The sequence below is a fragment of the Girardinichthys multiradiatus genome, chromosome 11 (genome assembly GCF_021462225.1).
Source record: "Girardinichthys multiradiatus isolate DD_20200921_A chromosome 11, DD_fGirMul_XY1, whole genome shotgun sequence".
NCBI lineage: Eukaryota > Metazoa > Chordata > Actinopteri > Cyprinodontiformes > Goodeidae > Girardinichthys > Girardinichthys multiradiatus.
Window position 1 is genome coordinate 40386715 of NC_061804.1, and position 21084 is coordinate 40407798.

At 40.0% G+C, this 21084-nt stretch overlaps 1 protein-coding gene across 4 annotated transcripts; it reads right to left on the reverse strand.

Moving 5' to 3' along the window:
• Window positions 1–5243: 5243 nt before the first annotated feature.
• On the reverse strand, window positions 5244–14039 carry LOC124875971. 4 transcript variants are annotated; one of them, XM_047378422.1, is made up of 9 exons: window positions 13839–14039; window positions 8962–9059; window positions 8771–8861; window positions 8434–8728; window positions 8242–8330; window positions 7642–7780; window positions 5783–7509; window positions 5543–5688; window positions 5244–5455 (listed from the first exon to the last, which is right to left on the reverse strand). In XM_047378422.1, exons 2-7 carry the CDS (start codon window positions 9048–9050, stop codon window positions 7460–7462), a joined length of 753 nt encoding a protein of 250 aa, XP_047234378.1. In that variant the 5' UTR covers window positions 9051–9059; window positions 13839–14039; the 3' UTR covers window positions 5244–5455; window positions 5543–5688; window positions 5783–7459. The 4 variants fall into 4 exon arrangements, with proteins under 4 accessions (XP_047234378.1, XP_047234376.1, XP_047234377.1 ...); XM_047378420.1 differs by lacking the exon at window positions 13839–14039 and adding an exon at window positions 13559–13716; XM_047378421.1 differs by lacking the exon at window positions 13839–14039 and adding an exon at window positions 13559–13716 and having other exon boundaries at window positions 8434–8714; window positions 8757–8861.
• Window positions 14040–21084: the final 7045 nt, after the last annotated feature.

Here is a 21084-nt window from a genome sequence, read left to right on the forward strand (position 1 = left end):
CATATTAGATGTTGGCACCTCCACGTCGTTGCATTCAGTTTTTATTCACAATTTGTTTAGTGTCCCAACTTTTTTGGAATCCGGTTTGTAATAAACAAAAGCAGCTAATTAGACACCGTTGAGAAATGGTCATCCAGAAGGTTGGTTTTATTCAGCAGATTATATTTTAATAAAACAATATTTTATCTGATCTTGCATTGTGAAGGGTTGTCTAAAGGTGTACTGATTGTTGCCTAAATTGGTTCCAAAACTAACTTCACTTCACTTCATTTCCAGATTCTTCAAGATAATCCTTGGTTCTCAAACATAAATAACATTGCATGGTAATGTTGCATCACTGTTTTGGTCATGATTTTCAACCATCTTTGATCAACTTGTTTATATTGTACATAGCCTATTAGTCTTCGTTATTCTTTAATTCTGCTTGGTAGTTTAGTTGGATTGTTTTATCATAGTAAAGAGTTTGTTGATTGAAATATGTTTGACTTTGAGTTGACTTATTTTTGTTAATAAATTCTTGTATTTTAAGAAATTGTGTGAATTCATTCCATATATGTGCAGAGTTTATGCTGTTCAATAATGTCAGAGCTCGTCTCACACCTTTCTATTTTGTTCTAATACCATCGCCTTACTGGGCTGGTATTCACAGGACAACCCTTAACAGACCGAAATATTATTTGATAAAATATTAATATTAATATTAAATAATATATTCAGATTCATAGTCACAACATCCAGAAAGGATAAATTGCCAGTCCACTGAGCCTGTGTGCATGGTGCAGAGAGGGCAGTGATTATCTGGAACACAATAGAAACAAATCTGATTGTTTTTAAATAAAATGTGAAATCTGTCATTTTGAGATTCCGGGCTGTTCTGAAAACATCTAGACCTTCAGCCCCAGAGGTCCAGGTGACAGGTCTAACAAAGCACCTGGGTACCACTGTATTCAGGAGCTAGTCCACATACACCACTATTCAGTGTGTTTGCGTGTACAGGTGTGTGCGAGAGAAAACTAACCTAACAATATATTTATTTACTTCATTTTGATTTTTGCTCTTTTTACAGGGTGTTGTCAACCAATAGTGAAAAATCGTTGTCTGACCGCTTTTTTGAGAGTACAACCACTCTTACCGGCGACTGAATCAAACGTATAGCAAACACTGAATGCTTGGTGGAGAAAGTGGGTTTGGTGGTACCAAGTTCTGGGAGGAGGAGGGGGGTTACATTAACAGGTGATGATGCTATTTTGCTGGCAAATGAAAATAAAAGATAATCAACAAGTTATTCATGCAGGATATAATTGAAAATTGGAATGATGTTGTTTTATTAGGGTAGTTATACTGACTGGATCAAATCGAGCCCTTGGTTGGGAATATTTGTATATAAGAACAATAAAATGTTGGATGAGATTTATGAAGAAATTCTTGTACAGCTCCTTTAATGTTATGAATTAAGAAACAAAAGACTTTTCGTTGGAAAAGTGCACATCAGGTGTCAAAAGAAAAAAAGCAAAAAGATACTTTTTATCACAACATTTAAGCCCTATTAGAAATTTTTAGAAGTGTATCTGTTGTGTATAACCCCTTATTCAAATCTAAAGACCAACATTTTGAAGAATAAGGAATTGGCATTCAGTTAAACACCATTTGTCAAAAATAACCAAAACAAGAGTCTCCCAAAAAATGCTCATTAAGTTGACTCACCAGAGTAACATGCTTAATGCAAGTATTTCTAGTTGGGTGGTGAGAAGGTTCTTCCATGTGGTGAAGACGGCTTTACAAAGAGCATTTAGAACTTATGTCTGTTTTTATACACTTACCCACCCACCCAGTCAGTCAGTCATTTTCTACCGCTTATTCCATAGTGGGTCGCGGGGGAGCTGGTGCCTATCTCCAGCTGTCTATGGGCAAGAGGCAGGGTACACCCTGGACAAGTCGCCAGTCCATCGCAGCGCAACACACAAACAACCATGCACACACTCATTCATTCATACACCTAAGGGCAATTTAGAGTGACCCATTAACCTAACAGGCATGTCTTTGGACTGTGGGAGGAAGCCGGAGTACCCGGTGAGAACCCACGCATGCAGAAAGACCCCCCGGCCGGGAATTGAACCCAGGACCTTCTTGCTGCAAGGCAACAGTGCTACCAACTCCCCCCCCCCCACCCATTTATTTCTAAATGTTTTTAATAGGGTTTCGATCAGTGGACCATGCAGAATGGTCCAAAAGGTAGGCATTATTCTTTTATCAGACAGGTGTTATGAGCTTCAACATTATACACCCAGTTATCACTGAGGTCATCAGTAAAAATGGATGGCCAACATCTCCACACAGCCAGCTGCAGTTTCACACCCTTGCTCTATTTCTGTGTCTCTTGAACTCTAAAATATCTCTATAGGACCTTCATGAAGTCAGGGAAACAGGTCTATAGTCATTGAGGACTGATGGGTTAGTTTTCTTTGGTACCGGAACAAGACAGAAGGTCAGAGCTGCTCTGCACAGGTCTTCAAGACTGTGGGGTTGACATTATCTGGACCTGCAGCCTTACTCTGGTTCAGTCTGTCCAGTTGTCTTTTCACCTGACTTCCTGAGACACACAGGTGGAAGGGGGAGGCAAAGGGAGAATCAGCATCTTCTGATTTGGTTGAAGGCAAACATGTAGAGGCATAAGGGTCCATGGCTGAGGTGGAAGATAAAACATTTGAGGTGTGACAGAAAAGCTTTGGGTAAAAGGAGGGTGGGATGTCTGTTTGGCTGTGGGCAGGAGAGGAGGATGCTGGGATTGTTTCTGTACTGAACCTATTGAAGAATGTGTTCAGTTCATTGGCTCTGTCCAGACATCCATCGGTCTGATCTTCTTTCTGCTTAAATCCTGTGATCTTCTTCATCCCTGACCTCTCTGATATTGTTTTGCTGGAGCTGCTCTCCAGCTTGTTCTTGTACACCTCCTTGCTGTCTCTTTCTTATCTTGATTAAAGTCGCCTCTGTATACTCCTCAATAATTCCATGTCTCCCTCTCTGAAGGCTCTTTTTTTAATGTTTAATTATTGGGAAAGTGTGTTATGACTGGGGTCAGGAGGTGCTGTTTTTTGTTTCTTTTAAGGCAAATTTCAGTCTGCAGGTGTCTATCCATGATTGGTGGATCCAGAACATTGATGAATGCGGATTAGTTAACCGAATGAGGATGATGCATAAAAAAGTGCTGCAGACTGTCCATTGTTCATCCTCTGCTCATCCCAACTAGCTACACCTTTATCCCTGTACCAGTGCACCCGTGTGAACACTTGGAGTCTCTGTTGTATCGATGTGTAGGGGTGAGCTGCTATTTTTGTTTGGTCCCTGTCTTCCCTTGTGTACTTTAGCTTGGAAGGTAAGTTATTGTGTTTATTTATGTTAACTAAATTTTTATCTTCATGTTAACTAGTTCTGTTTGGTTAATATTTTGCATAGTTTCCTTTTGTTTGTTGTTTTGGTATGAAGTAAGGTAAGGTAAACCCAGCTCCTTCTCTATATGTAAAACCTTGAAGAAAATAACACATTTTAAATAAATCAGTCTAAACTGTTCAACTTTTACCTGTGGCATATTGAGGTCTAACAAAGATTAATTACCTTCATTTTGTGATCTGGCCACCCCTAGACAGGTCGTAACAGACGCTTAGGCACTCTATGACGTCTGAAGGAAACATCTTTAAAGATAAATGGGATTATGTCCAACCCTTGGCTGGTACATGGAGAACCACAAAGAAAATAAGCTTTTTGCTTTTTTGTCCTCGATGAAATCTGACTATTGTTGTAAAGCTAATCTTGCGCTTTTATGTAATTGCCAAATAAATTAAATTTAATTACATTTAATTCAGTCAGCCCTCATGAGATGCCCCCATCTTTATGTCTAATTGGTCGACCAACACCCATCTGTCGAGTCAATCTCCAAGTTTGGCTTGTTCATTTCTCTCTTTGTAAAATGGTACATTTCTTCTATTTTGTGTAAAGTTTATACAACGTTCTGTGTAACTTAGGACCTGATCTTCAAAGACTGTGCAAAAAAACATTACACGTGCAATAAGTGGTTGTGTTCTGAGTGATCTACAGAGAATGCATGCACAGGGGATAAAAGGTGCAAAGTGGTGCAGACAGACCTGTTACCATGGAGAGTGTTGGAGAGCAGAGTGGCCACAAAAGAAAGATGAGGTTTGAAGCCATGGATTTGGAGGTAATAATAATAATACAAATAATTAAAGTATCTGAAAATGCTAAAAAAAAAAACAACAGTAAAAACATTTTAAAACTTGAAAATGAAACAACTACAACATTTTGGGAACTATTTTGCAGATCTTACACATGCAATTCACGTTGCACCTGGTTTGTAGATCAGCCTTGTGCACACAGACCAGTTTGCACGTGTTTTTGTACACACAAACCTTTTGAAGATTAGGCCCTTACTGTTCTCATGGAGAGATTCTTATCTAAACCCAGCAAACTATTTTGCATTTCTTGTCATCTTAGCTACAGTTCTGTTATGATCCAGACATTTAGGCAATTGGGTTATTCAATACCTGTCCCAGTTGTAAAAGCCACACCTTTCATCCTGAATGCAAGATCTGGACCCTGAAGTAAGGCACTCCCTTCTCTGGTGGCTTTCTCATTCTGGCTAAGTCGACAGACCACGAATATGAGAACCTTGTAAATCCCTCGTAATTTTGATATTTTATTAATGTATCTGATTGGAAATAATAGTGGTTGTTTTGAGGATCATTATTATTTCTTTAATCCAATGTGTGTGGATAAGAATTTGTGTTGTTTTGATTTTGCTTCTTTGGTTTTATTTCAATTGTATTTATCAGGTATTGTTTGGTTGATAACTCAGCCATACACAGAACATATTCATACATCAGATTGATTTTGCAAAGTTATGAAACTGAATAATTTACAGACACTGAGCTGAAGTCATGTCATGTAAGTCATGTAATGTCACCACAGACGTGATGTAAATATCACAACCTTTTTTCATAACTTGTTAAATGTAAATTTATACACAAAACGTGTCCTAAATAGGTTAGATGTAATTTAGGGTAGGTATCTGAAGTGTTTTTCTTCATTGCAAACCATTTTGAAAATGATTCCATGGCAACACGAACTCAGGATGTCACCTCAGCGGGAGGTTGAATGAATATAACTGTGGATTATTACTGTGTGTGTTATAATTTTTTACATTATGCACAACAAAGACCCAGAAGACACAGTTCAAGTCAATTCAGTTTATTTATCTAAAGAAACCAGCTGATTGCATCAATTCTTTGATACAATCCCCCATCATGAGCAAGCACTAGGCGACGGTGGAGAGGAAAAAAACTCCCTTTTAACAAGAAGACAAAAAACCTCCAGCAGAACCAGGCTCATGATAGGCAGCCATCTGCCTCGACCGGCTGGGGGGTGGAGGTGCAAGCCAGGCATTCTGTGGGGAAGAAGAACGAAGAGGAAACACAAAGTTAATGACAATGTAAAGGTGTTGTACACGAAACTGTGAGAGAAGACATTCTACCTGCACTCCAAACCCAAATTGTCTTCTGTCCACTTCCTGTGTGCCTCGTCTGTCCTCTCCCACGTCCTCAGCAGGGTGCGACTGGTAGGCTCCACACCTGCAGCTTGTTGAGCTAATCAGGAAGTGCTTAAGAGGAGCAGGGAACCCTAAGAGAGACGCCAGATTGTTTGCTTACAAAGCGCAGTAATCAGGCCAGGTCTTGCTGACTTCTTCATGACGTATTTCGATCACTGATCATACCTTTGTCTCCTTGCTTCCGGTGGATGGTGTTCCAAAGTCTCAGAATTTCCTCCTTAGGCCACTGCTCCTAGTCTCCTCGCTGCTCCTCCGCCCTCCTGGATCTTCATTTAGCTGCAGCTTGGTAATCCATCACTCTCCTGCTTGTCCTCCCTCAGTCTGCTGTGGCTCTTCCATCAGCCTTACTCAGAAGAAGGATTCTCTACTATCGCAAAACCTCTCAAACACAACCAAGCAGCCAATCTCAGACTCGGAGAGTTACTCACCCTCCCTGGACCTCCATCTTCATCACCAAACAGTAAGCGGTTTCTTCACCCTGTCATAAAGTCCCACATTCAACATAACCTTACCTCCAACTAATACTCACCTTCTCCTTCTGTAATTGTTGCTTGCACTCTAGCTGAGCCGAGCCAACATAACTATGATTGTGAGTAATAGTTGACAGAGGCTTTGATTTAGGATTATTATAATTATTGAATCAACTTTTATTACAGGAAAATCCTCTGATTTCTATATGAAAACCCTTCATGTCTGCATTAACTGATAAAAGTTTAGTTTGAACTCAGAACATAAGAAAATCAGAACGTCTCAGACAAAACAGAACAAAACATCCTCCATGACTGCTCTATGTGTCTCTAAAGAACGACGTCAATTAAAACCACGAGGATTCACTGACATATAATCATATATTTACAAAAGTGTGAGGGGTGTACTCACTTTGTGAGATACTGTAATTTAGCAGCGCCACGTGAACCTCTCTTTTAAGAAAATAGCTTTTCCTAAACACAAATTTAATATCTGCTATTTGTTCGCATTTGAAACATCAGTAACAAAAATCGTTTATGCACTGGAAGCATGAAATATTTTCTATTTGTTTTTGAGGGGGGAAACCAGAGCACCTGGTGAAAACCCATGCAGTCACCTTGAGAACATGGGCACCCTGCACATAAAACAGACAGGAGGATGAAGAGCCTATGAAACTATGGCAGTAGTTCAAAGACTGATTTCCACTGATAAACCAAACTGTTAGATTTGAATCAATATAACTGCTGTAAGATTTTACAGCATGCTTTATTTGAGTAGATTAAATGACTCTCTTTGGAGTAGTTATGTGCGTTTAACAGCTAAAAGACGTGTAAATTAGTGAAATTTAGACCATTTGTTTTTATTCTTAAAATTACTTAAAATTAATTATTAGGATAATTCTGCTCATCTGATCTCTCCACCATGTTATAAAATAAATATTTGTTTGTGTTTAAGGGTATAAAGTGATATTGAAATAGATAATAAGAATTTTGTAGTGTTCTTATTTAAAGCGAATGTGTGGAAGCAGCTTACCCTTTAAGTGCTCCTGTTCCTAAACCCTGGTAGAGAGAAGCTTCGCTCTGAACCTTTGCACCATACTCACCTTCCAGCCTGCAACACTCTCTCTGAAGGTGACCCACCCACTTTCTAGAAGCTGATGGGATCCACCCCCTGGTGCCCAGATATACTGAACAACATCAAATGACTCTGCTGGTATTTTCTAAACTACATATTTCAAATGACAAGTTTAAATGTTTTCTGTTTTATTCAAACACATGTACATATCCTTACCTCCATACCTACCAGCCTAAACGTACCCCATCTTCCCAGACACCCTGAAGCTGTGCACACATGTGCGCCACTGATGACCCCCAGTTACTGTTGTCCTCCAGCTTCACAAGGCTGAAGATTCCTTTTTAATCTTTCTGTGGGATTCAACAAAAAAAAAACATTAACATAATAGCTTTCTGTAGAAGGGATACATTGATTATGCAGTGCTATATTTATTGTTTTATCTTAATTTGCTTTATTTTATTGTGCTTAGTGGTGAATCTTACTCAATGTAATGTCCTGCCATGTGATGCCAACGCAAACTTTGCCTGGGAGAGAGTCGTTAACTGTTGTGATTGAGCCTATCAGCGCCTCCATCAGCTCTGCTGGATACAGTTTCTTCTCTTCACAGTATCTGTTGAAGGCCTGAAAATGAGATGAGAGTGAGATCAGATTCCATGTAGAAAGCTGGTTTGACTTTTGTTTTTACAATAAGAATCAGTCAGTCAGACATTTTCTACCACTTATTCCATAGTCTGTCACAGGGAGCTGGTGCCTATCTCCAGCAGTTTATGGGCAAGAGGCAGCGTACACCCTGGACAGGTCACCAGTCCATCACAGGACAACACACAAACAACCATGCACACACTCATTCATACACCTAAGGGCAATTTAGAGTGACCCATTAACCTAACAGGCATGTCTTTGGACTGTGGGAGGAAGCCAGAGTACCCGGTGAGAACCCACACATGCACAGGGAGAACATGCAAACTCCATCCAGAAAGACCCCCGGCCGGGAATCAAACCCAGGACCTTCTTGCTGCAAGGCAACAGTGCTACCAACTGCTCCACTGTGCAATTGGTAAGATGTAATATAGAAAACATACCAGATCTACTGCAAAGGAGGAAGCTGGAGATTCTGCAGGTTTGGAGCTAGAAATGTTAAAGTTCGGCGCATAGATCGGGATTGCCAGAACTGATCAAAGGGCAGAAACATAGAAGAAGATGATCAGGTTGATGACATTTAATTCAAAACACAGAATCTCTAAATCTCCAAATGTTTGTGGAATGAGAGTTACCAAAAAACAGGAGGCATGTCACATAGAACCAGCCAAAGTTGTTCTTGCAGAGGTTTTTGCGGTATTGTCTACTTCTGGTGGTCCTTCTGTTTTCAAAGTGGAATTCTTCTTCTGCTGTCATCTCTGTGTCTGTTTTAGTGTTCATGTATGAGTCTGCGTATGGGATCGTGTCTGTGTACAAGTCTGTGTAAGGGATGGTGTCTGTGTCCATCTTCAAGTCCATCTCTATGTAAGGGATGGTGTCTGTGTCCATCTTCAAGTCCGTCTCTATGTAAGGGATGGTGTCTGTGTCCATCTTCAAATCCGTCTCTATGTAAGGGATGGTGTCTGTGTCCATCTTCAAGTCCGTCTCTGTGTAAGGGATGGCGTCTGCCTTCGAGTATGTGTCTAAGGTGACACATCTTTGATTCCTTCGCTTGCTGAAAACTCTGAATAAGTCAAATAAAAAAGTGAAATTAGTTACATTGAAGATACAAAAGACCGTGTTTAAACATGCATAAAGGTGGACATATTGCTAGTTCAGCATACTTATAAAGAGTCTCTTTGTAGGAGATGGTGGGATTTCCCTCTGAGTTGTAGTACCCTAATAATTGTAGTCGAGTGTTTCTTCTCAGCATGACTGTAAACTGAAAGGAAGACATGGAAAGGAGGTCAGTGATTAACTGACACACACAGTATGTTTCTATACTTTATAATAGCTCACAAGTTTGTTTCACAGAGAAACTATAAAACAAAAACTGGTCTGAAAACTTGTAGATAAACCCAGCCTGCCTGCACATATGACTTTTTTTTTTTTACATAAACATGAACTCTAAGGAGAAAAGGAATCATTCTTTCAAATTTGAATTGCATGAAAAGAGATAATATAAACTTAGATGTTTTACTTCTTTCTTTCACAGATAGCCTCTACTTCTTGTAACGCACCTAGAAAATGTTTAACCAAGTGTTCACACTCAGTTTTATTTGGAAATAAATACATCTCCTCCTTTTTGGGCTACCTAATATTATATATCCTAATATTTATATGATCCCCCCTAGCTCAGGTGATCAGCATATTACATCTCTTACTATACCAGTACTAATTACCAATAACTTTATATATTTTTTGCCACATGACTACAGTCCCTTACAGTCACAGAGTTGGTATGTTAACAATATCAGTGAATATTTGTACCTGAATTTGTTTTTAGCTCAGTAGTGAAAAGGAAAAAAGAAGAAGAACAAAAAGCGGAAGAGAGGAAGTCAGTTTTGGTGGTAAAAATGCAGTTAGAGGACTCAGCCAATGGATGCTGAACACACCATGCCAGAAACACTGGTGTAGAATCGGACCTAAATTTTATTCTTATTTCATAAAGTCTATTTCCAAATCAGCCTACTGCCATGTCAAAAACATTGCCAGATTTAAGAGATTCATGTCAAAAGAAGACAGAAAATGATACAAGCTTTTATTTTCAGTAGGTTAGATTGGGTTTATACAGGAGTCAATGAAAAAACAAACCAACTGTGCAACTGGAGATATTGTTGATTTATCTTGTTAACATCAATGTAAAAAAGTTATTAGCATTTAGTTTAAATTTAGCCACATATGAAACTTTTTCTTTAAAACCAAAAAACTTATATTAACCTTAAACACAACATACCAAACTCATAAACTCATTTGATTCACTCATTTTCACCATAAATATCTTGTTTTATTGGGGCCTGCCATAGCATTGCATAGGAGAGCAGTGCATCTCCTGTGCAATGCATGGCAGGCACTATTCACCTGGTCAAAACCTATCCACTTTAATGCGGCCCGAACCGCAGTGCGCACCCCCACAACATATACATCAAAACGTCCAGCTCGGTCCCGTGAGGTGTGCTATTACTTTTATTCGCGTTTCGAGTTACCATGGCGACGTAATTTACGAAAAACCACCCCACCAAAATCCCCATAGGAATGAATGGAGTCAGGGGCGAAGGAATCCTCAAAATTCACTGTTTTTGAGGCTCTACTGTATCGCCATACTTTCAATTAGAAACACAGTTTGACTTTCAGTTTATAGAAAAATCCGCCGGCTTTTCAGAAGTGAAAACGGTTTGTTGATAACTGCCACGGTTTCGCTAAAATTAGACTGCAAGCGACACAAAGTTTGCGAGAAAATCACACTCTTAACAGTGGAGATGGCAGTTACTAGAGTGTAGAAAGAGGGGATTTTTCCAGGAAAAATAAGTTTCAACTGGCCCTCACGGCCACAAATTTCGCTCTACAGCCACTATTTTTGGTCAGATTGTAGGGCCGGGCCTCTGCTTTCATACAATAATTTCAAAATTGTTCTAGGTCTCATAGGTTTCTGTCAAAACCCCCTCGATCGCCAAGACTCACAGGAATTCTGTAGGCCTCCCATGTATTTTCAATGAGAGTTTGACCTGTAATCCATGAGTGACAGCATTTCTTTCCATCATCCTATTTTATACTGTGAATGATGTAGAGCTATGAAAATCTCCATGATTGGGGACGAGGGATAGCTGTTGCCCACAGTTTAAAAACATTTTAAATACCATGTTGGGTTTCCGAGATATTAGACTTTGTTCAGGAGCATGTTCAGGAATTTTTGCCCTTTTCTCCATTTTCCCTCTCTTTTCACCCAGTGTTATGTCTTTATTATTATATTTTCAAAAATAAAGGATGAATATTATCGTTCCCCTGTCCGTTCTGATAAAAACGGTCCAAGAATGACATCGATCGCCCCTACGGTTTCCGAGTTATGGCCAGTCGTTCGGGAGCATGCGCCTCCATGTTATAAAGCCAGGCCAGGGGAGACACAGAGTGAGGTGCTGCGTGAGTGAGAAACAGCAGGTGTCAAGTTACACTGACGCTCTTTGCTGATTGGCTGATTCATTCCTCACTGTTCTATTTATAGCTCTGTGTATCTCCTACGGTATATGTCTGGATGTGATTCTGTCTTTCTTTCTGCTGCTCTGTGTCTCACACTGGGACACACACCCACACACACACACACCCACACCCACACACACACACACACACACACACACACACATACATAGACCCACCCACACACACACACCCACACACACACACACACACACACACATACATAGACCCACCCACACACACACACACACACACACACCCACACACACATACATAGACCCACCCACACACACACACACACACCCACACCCACACACACACACACACACACACACACACACATACATAGACCCACCCACACACACACACCCACACACACACACACACACACACACATACATAGACCCACCCACACACACACACACACACACACACCCACACACACATACATAGACCCACCCACACACACACACACCCACACACACTCACACACACCAACACACACATGCATAGATTACTATCTTTCTGAGGACTTTGCATTGACTTTCATTGATATTCATTCATTTCTATGGCTTAAACCTGACCCGACCCCTAACCCTTTGACCATCTTCATAGGAGGCAACTACATGGCGGCCATGTTCTGTGGGGAACTTAAACAGCATATACTGCTGTTCCAACACCCAGACAACAGTGATTAACCCTAAAGGGCAATTTCTTTCATCAACCCTCCATGCTTATTCATGATTATTTAAAGCTTATAATAACATACACAATGGTTTTAGAATAGCAAGCAGGTTCTATATAACTAATAGAAATAACCCAGACCTGAAAGGACAACCATGCTTGATTTTCAAAATAAGACAAAACATGATCTACAAAAGAAAAGCCTTTAAACAATAGATGATTGCAGGAGTGGGCTTCACACTACTGTTGGAGCTCCCCCAGTGATGGGAATGGGACTATGCTGGTCCTTTGAAACAGGCTTACTGAAACTTCCAAAATAAAAGCCCACACCTTCCATAGTTACTATGGATTTTGTGAGCATAGAAAATGATTTTTAAATAGCAAGCGGGTTCTATTTAACTTGTGGAAGTAACCCAGACCTGAAAGGACAACTATACTGGACTTTCAAAATAAGACAAAACATGCTCTACAAAATAAAAGCCTTTACATTTTAAACAATAGATGATTGCAGCACTGGGCTCCACACTAATGTTGGAGCTCACCCAGTGTTGGAAATAGGACTATGGTGGACATTTGAAATAATGCCTTCTGAAACTTTCAAAATAAAATCCTCAATCTTTCATAATTATTAGTGATTTTTTTCAGCTGATTACGGCATACATAATAATTTTAGAATAGCAAGCAGGTTGTATATAACTAATGGAACTAACCCAGACCTGAAGGCACAACCATGCTGGACTTTCAAAATAAGACAAAACATGCTCTACAAAATAAAAGTCTTGGCAATTTAAACAATAGATAATTTCTGGACTGGGCTTCAAACTAATGTTGGATCTCACCCAGTGTTGGAAATGGGACTATGTTGGCCATTTAAAATAAGGCTTACTGAAAATTTCAAAATAAAAGCCTCAGTCTTTCAGAGTTACTATGGATTTTGTGAGCTGACAAGAGCATAGAAAATTATTTTTAATTAGCAAGCGGGTTCTATTTAACTAATGGAACTAACCCAGACCTGAAAGTACAACCATGCTGGACTTTCAAAATAAGACAAAACATGCTCTACAAAATAAAAGCCTTTGCATTTTGAACAATAGATCATTTCAGAACTGGGCTTCACACTAATGTTGGAGCTCACCCAGTGTTGGCCTTTTAAAATAAGGCTTACTGAAAATTTCAAAATAAAAGCCTCAGTCTTACAGAGTCACTAGTAATATTTTAAGCTGATAATAGCATAGACAATAAAAAAAAATAGCAAGCTCCGGTCCGAGAAGCACGCACCAAGAGGCAGGCCCCGTCTAAATTTCTTCCGAAATTTTCTAGTTAGTTTTAATGTTTATAGGAGGAGCCTAAAACTACTCTTTGAAATAAAACTGAAACTTGTTGCATTTATAAGACCTTAGCTAGAGCGAGAAAATATATTATTGTTTTTCTGTTTTTACTGATTTGACTTTTTTCCATTTCATTTCTTTTCTGTTTTCTTATCCAACTATTCCAGCTTTTTCTGCACACATTCTGTTCAATAGATGTATTGTAATCCGACACCAGTGTAGATGTGACATTACTTACTTTGTCTCAATCTTGACAGAAGCTGCAGAGTAAATCTAATCTTGTCTGAATTCTCCAAAGGCTTGACTGCTTCTGCCTGCTCAGACGGAGCTATGACCAAACTGGAAACCTACCTGTTACGTGAGGTTCTCAGTCGCGTCACAATAAAGTCAAATATTCCACAAAGTTCCACATTCACGTGCGCAAAAACGCGCTTGAACGTGTTTTTCACCAGAGGGAGAATTAGAACCACACAGCTGGTCTATGTGCTTTTTCTTGACATTCTTTAAGAGTTCATCACCTGTTCAACTTATAATGGTAGAGTTGGTCTTGTAGCACAGAGGAACTCCAGTTAAATATCCCTCCTTCTTCTAAAGTCTCAGACTGCCCTCACGTCAGTTTTTATCTGTTTAAGAGGAAAAGGACGATGCTGAAGTTAGCTTCTGATTCGACAGTTTGATCAAATCTGCAGCCTTTCACTTTTTTATCACTAGGGACTAGCTCAGATGGGCTTCAGTTATTACAATAAAATTATACTATAATAATAATAAATAATAATAATTGTTATTTTTTGAATTCGATAGTATTAGAAAATTATGCGGTTATGTTTACCTGTTTACCCTGAGGTAAGCTATATATAGCTTGGTCTGGCTTCTCTCCACTGGATTCTGTTTGCTTTAGGATTGATTTTAAGATTGTATTGTTTGCTTTTATAAGATATGTGTCAGGATCTGCCATTTTGGACTTTGTTGTGTTTTTGTGTTTGTTTACGTTTCAGCTAGATGTTTCTATTTCTTTGGGGTTATTAGTCATGTTTGTTTATTCCTTCTCTTTCCTGATAGTTTTGTTTTCCTTATTCATCCTCTTGTCATTAGTTCCCCTTCAGTTGTCATTCACTCAGTTTTCGTTTCCCTTTTATATTTGTAGTTCTTTCCTAGTTTAGTTCCTTGTGTTTGTCACTATTGTTTCCAGTTCCTTCTGATAGGTTAGCTTTCAGTTATTGTTTACGTTTTGGTTTGTATTTATTCTAGTCTTCACTTTCTCTGCTTCCCTCTCAGGTAGTTTAGTGTTTGTTTACTTTTTATTAGTCAGGTGTTTCTTCTGTTTCCTCCAGTTTCTCAGTTTACTTTAGTTGATGGTTATTCCAGATTCTTATGCTTCATTTGGTTATTTATCTTTGCCTATAGTTTTGCATAGATCTGTTTCCCCGGGTTTGTTATTTAGTCCCTTTCCTATAGTTTAGTTTTGTAGTCAGTTCTCCTGTTCCTCTGCCTCCCTGCTCCTCTTTGTGAGTTAGTATAGTTTATCTTTTGATCCAGTTTTTCCTTTGGTTATTTCCTAATCTAGTTTCTCATGTGTCCCTTTTGCCTTCCAGTCACCATAGCAACCATTCATATTCCCTCAGTTCCCTGCAGCCTGGTCCACACCTGATTCATGTCTCCTCTGATTACCAGCCTCCCTGTCTCATTGGTCCATACTCCATTTCCCTCAGTTTCCAAGCTCTCTGGTTTTCATTGTTCCTCGCTGGTTCCTTCCGTTCTACCCAGTTTCAGTATCCTGTTCCAAGTTCATTTGGTGCTATGTTTCTTCATAAAGAAAAGCCTATGTAGGTCTGAAGCTATTAATGTAAAACTTTGAGCAAACTTTAATTAAAGACGAAGCCTTCTTTAAACATGCTGCTGCCCAGCTCTTGTCTGCATATTGGTCATCTACAGCCACAGATATTGACAGAATGGCCCCGTCTGTGATCTCCTTAACATCTACAATCCTTGATCCAAAATAAAATAGGTGATCAAGCCTTTAAAGTTTCTGCCCCAAACCTTTGGAACAGTTTACCTTTTCATATACGGACCGCTGACACTGTTGAGACTTTTTAAAACTTTCCTCAATATATCTACACTGCTCAGAAAAATAAAAGGAACACTTAAATAACACAATATAACTCCAAGTAAATCAAACTTCTGTGAAATCAAACTGTCCACTTAGGAAGCAACACTGATTGATAATACATTTCACATGTTGTTGTTCAAATGGAATAGACAACAGGGGGAAATCTTTGGTGATTAGCAAGACACTCAATAAAGGAGTGGTTCTGCAGGTGGGGACCACAGACCACTTCTCAGTACCTATGCTTTCTGGCTGATGTTTTGGTCACTTTTGAATGTTGGTGGTCCTTTCACACTCGTGGTAGCATGAGACAGACTCTACAACCCACACAAGTGGCTCAGGTAGTGCAGCTCATCCATGATGGCACATCAATGCGAGCTGTGGCAAGAAGGTTTGCTGTGTCTGTCAGCGTAGTGTCCAGAGCCTGGAGGCGCTACCAGGAAACAGACCAGTAAACCAGGCAATGTGGAGGAGGCCGTAGGAGCAACAACCCAGCAGCAGGACCACTACCTCCACCTTTGTGCAAGGAGGAACAGGAGGAGCACTGCCAGAGCCCTGCAAAATGACCTCCAGCAGACCACAAATGTGCATGTGTCTGCACAAACGGTTAGAAACCGACTCTATGAGGATGGTATGAGGGCCCGACATCCACAAATGGAGGTTGTGCAGGACGCTTGGCATTTGCCAGAGAACACCAGGATTGGTAAATTCACCACTGGCGCCCTGAGTTCTTCACAGATGAAAGCAGGTTCATACTGAGCACATGTGACAGACGTGACAGAGTCTGGAGACACTGCCATTAGGTACAGTGATTAGATCCTCAGACCCCTTGTGAGACCATATGCTGGTGCGGTTGGCCCTGGGTTCCTCCTAATGCAGGACAATGCTAGACCTCATGTGGCTGGAGTGTGTCAGCAGTTCCTGCAAGATGAAGACATTGAAGCTATGGACTGACCCGCCCGTTCCCCGGACCTGAATCCGATTGAGCACATCTGGAACATCATGTCTCACTCCATCCACCAACGTCACGTTGCACCACAGACTGTCCAGGAGTTGGGGGATGCTTTAGTCCAGGTCTGGGAGGAGATCCCTCAGGAGACCATCCACCATCTCATCAGGAGCATGTCCAGGCATTGTAGGGAGGTCATACAGACACATGGAGGTCACACACAATACTGAGCCTCATTTTGACTTGTTTTAAGGACATTACATCAAAGTTGGATCAGCCTCTAGTGTGTTGTTCCACTTTAATTTTGTGTGTGACTCCAAATCCAGGCCTCTGTTGGTTAATAAATTTGATTTCCATTGATGATTTTTGTGTGATTTTGTTGTCAGCACATTCAACTTTGTACAGAACAAAGTATTCAATTATAATATTTAATTCATTCAGATCTAGGATGTGTTATTTGAGTGTTCCCTTTATTTTTTTTGAGCAGTGTATATGTATTATTGTCAAAGAGGACTGTAAGATTGTTTATTATGCGGGTTACAGATACAAATCAACTATTTTCATAATTAATGATAGGATTACCCTAGAGTAAAGTGATGACTATTAATAATATACAGTCCATGTTAGAGGGGTCTGATAATATTCTCTTTTGACCTGTTATTTCTATCTGTTTCAGGGTTGTCCAAGCATCCCTCTCTGATGGTAGGAAGTCTTCAAAGCGTTGATGGTTCCAGATGTATATACTTTGAACGGCCACTAGAGGACAACAGATACCTATCTAAGAAAAGAGAATGTCGATCTATTTTTAGAATCTGTGCTGTACAGCATGAAGTAGCCCTAATCATGTTGTGTAGCTGCAGTGTTGTCACTTTTATTATATGTTAAAGCTACAACATTAGAATCTCCTTTGTTACCTGCTGGAAAACTCCTAGTTGAAGACTCTTTCCTGCCACTGCAAATTGGTTTGGGATTAAAGTGATCTGCTGTAATTATCCCAAGCCAACACTTAATCTGCAACTGCTATGCCGGAAATAGATAGCTTACAGGATGTTACTCATCTGCTCCACCTCTTTGCCTACACTCTACCGTATTACACTGAGATGGATTTCTTCTTAACAGTACAGAAGCAGAAAGAGGAAAGTGGATACCCAATATCCTGTTGACTTAACATATATAAGGTTTTACTTCATTCTTATAGATCACAGTCTACTATACTGTCAGCAATGTTAAATCAGAAACGTGACTGTAAGATTGTTGTAAATTGGTAGACAAAGTTTCAAAAAGGACTTGCAAATATTTAAATGTACAAACCACAGATATGTCCTAAGATAACCACAGGTCTTAGTCCATAATAGTATGCAATGGCTCATAGAAACAGGTCACTGTCATGATATATGATGATACATGATGTTATTGATTACTATTTTGAAGTTTCTAGATACTCTACTGAACCGTAAATATCATGGTACCAACCAAAAATACTGCTAATTTAAAATTTTATTGTGTCACCACTGTTTAGTTCAAAAAAGCAATTTCTTGATGTGGGATTTTTCCCCAATGAAAACATTTTATTGAAATAAAAGGTTGTACTTTTCTACAGTTTTCAGTGTGAGATGATGCTTGTACCATAGCTGCTGCTCAGGTTTGTTGTGCTTGCATTTACCTGACAGAACGATGATCCATGAGCACCTCCGTCATCCAACTAAACACACACTGCCCAGTAAAGCCCACTGAGCAAGGGACAAAAGCTTTTTAGAATGCAACAGAGAAATTCAAGTAATATAAATAAACAATAAAAGCTGAAGAAAGTACCTGTTAAATGTTTCTGTAAGATAAAATTATAAGAAATGCAATTTTTGTTAAGGAATAAAATAGCATGCCCACACAAGAATATCACCTCAGGTGCACATTATGAGAACATCATTACTCAGCGATCTGAAGGAGGTTTGCATTATTTAAACCTCTGACATTTAGTTTGATGCTCCTGATGGTTGAAGTCAAAGTGATCACCATGGTGAGATCCAAAGAGCTGTCTGAGGCCTGCAGAAAGATGACTGTAGTAGCCTATGAGTCTGGTAAGGGATTTAAAGAGGTCTCAAAAGAATTTCATAGCAGCTTTTTCCCTGTATGAAAAATTGTCTGCATGATGGGCCCTACAGCAGGCTCTTGATACCAGTTTAAAAGTGCATGGCTGTACAATCAAAAAGAGAGGTGTGGAAGGAGGAACCATTTCCTCTCTCAGAAAGCAATGAAGGCCAGACTAAAGTTTGCCAGAGAGAATGTAGGCAAACACCAGTACTTCATGGGCAGATGAGCGTCAAATAGAACTATTTGGACAGCAGAACAAGGACATGTCTGACAAAATATAGCATTCCAGGAAAAGTAACTTGTACCAATTGTGTAGCATCAACCAGGTGGAAGTGTACTGGTTTGGGGACACCTTGCTGCAGCAGGACCTGACCAGTTTACCATCATAGAATCCATCATAAATTCTACTGTATATCAGGATCAGAATCCCTTTGTTGTCATTGTACAAAAAAAAAAAAAAGCACAACACAATTTTAAAAATAGTAGCTCTCAAAGACAGTGCAACAGAAAAACAGGTGCAGTTTAAACAAGTATTATATAGTTGTACACACATATATGCATACATATACATATACATGTATACACATACATAATATAGATAGAAGCAAATAATAAAGAAACAACCGGAAAGTAATGTTCAAGATGTTAGAACATTACACTGTTTGTATTGATATGAAAATGAAAATTCTTTAGGTTTTGGATGAATTTGCGGCATTCAGTGCAACAACAGCTTTTGGGTTTGCCCTGAAACGCCTTTCCTAAAAGTAAGAGTTCAAAGAGGTGGTGACCAGGGTGTGAGGGGTCCCTGATGATGCTGTGGGCTCTCTGGAAGCAGTGTTTATGACTCTCTGGAGCTGCTTCCTCTCTGCCGCAGTGCAGCTGTGGAACCACAGCTAAATGCTGTGGCTCAACACCAACTCCACTGAGCAGCGGCAGAAGGACATTAAGAGCTCAGTTTTCAGGTTGTTTTTTCTGAGAATCCTCAGGAAATAGACTCTCTGCTGTGCCTTCTTTAGGATTTAGGTGGAGTTTGCAGTCCAGGTCAGTTCTTCACTAATGTAAGTGCCCAGGAACCTGACGTCTGGCATCATCTGCACACTGTCCTTGTTTATGGTGATGGGCTGAATGTCCGGTTTACACCTCTTAAAGACGACATTCAGTTCCTTTCACTTGGAGGTGTTCAAGATAAGGTTGTTGGTGGTGCACGAAACAGACAATCGATCCACCTCTATTCTATTAGCAGTCTTATCTCCTCTGGAAATGAGCCCCACCACTGTGGTATCATCAGTAAAGAATTATGATGGTGTTGTTCGGGTAAGTGGGGATAAAGTCGTGGATATAGAGGGTGAAGAATAGGGGGCTTAGCACAGAGCCCTGTGGAGAGCCGTTGCTCAGTGCTGAGGACAGGTGGGATCTTACTCTCACCCTCTAGGAGCGGTCTGTCAGAAAGTCCATAATACAACAGCAGATGTTGTGGTGGAGACACATGTCCGCGAGCTTGCTCACCAATCTGCTCGGGATGATGGTACCGAAAGCCGAGCTGAAGTCCAAGTAGAGCAGCCTCGCGTAGCTCCCTCACTGTTCCACATGTGTCAGTATGGTGTGCAGTGGCGATGGCATCCTCTGTAGACCAGTTGGCTCTGTAGGCAAACTGGTGGGGGTCAAGTGCAGGTGACAGGTATGAAGCACTAGAAGCACTTCATAATGATGGGGGTTAATGCCACTGGGTGGTAGAGGGTGATTGAGGAAAATCAGAGAACATCTGAAAAAAATCAAGCAGAACTGGACAAAGCAACATGATAATGACTCAAAACATACCAGTTACCAGAAAGTCAGAGACTGCATACCTCTGCCACTCAACATAGAGTCACAGACGTCAAAGAAAAAAAATACTGGATCTGGACTGTGATCTGGATTACCACCAAAATGTTATGAATTCTTCCTTGGGCTAAGAGACACTGGTAAAAAAAAAAAAAAAATCATGAGAATTTGTCTGTAACTTTTCCATAAAATTGCTATTACAAACACAGACAGACAAACTGAAAACATAAAATTCAGATCCTGACCTTACTGATGTGCTGCAGGATGACTTAGGACAGGCTGAACATGCTGAAAACTCCTCACTGAACATCCATCAGCTGAAAGTGAAGAGTGGGCCAAGCCTTCCTCAGACCGATGGCAGAGGAAGATTCACAAAGTTTCTGACTGTATTCGTTTCAGCTAAAAGGGGTAACATATTTCTGTTGATGAGTAAACAAAGGCATGTTTGTGGTATTTACCTGTGATTAATTGGGTTTCTTTTTTTTTACATAACATTGCCATCCAAACATTTTATAATAAATAACAGAGTGTTTATTGGGATTCTACTTTTCTACATGACTGTAGATAGAGAGATCTAGAGAATTAATTGTCCAGACAAACAGATTTCAGCATTAGTTTTGGGTGAATAGAGGTACAGCTTCATGTTTGTATGCATTTCTACTTCCTATTAGGTGGTCAATTGCAACTGCTTTCCCCCTTTTTTTTCCTGTCAATACTCATGTTTTGTCAAAGGCCATGCCGCCCTGAGTGGTGAGCCATGAGTCTGTGCTGAGCCTGTGAGCTTTTCTTAACTCCACCCACA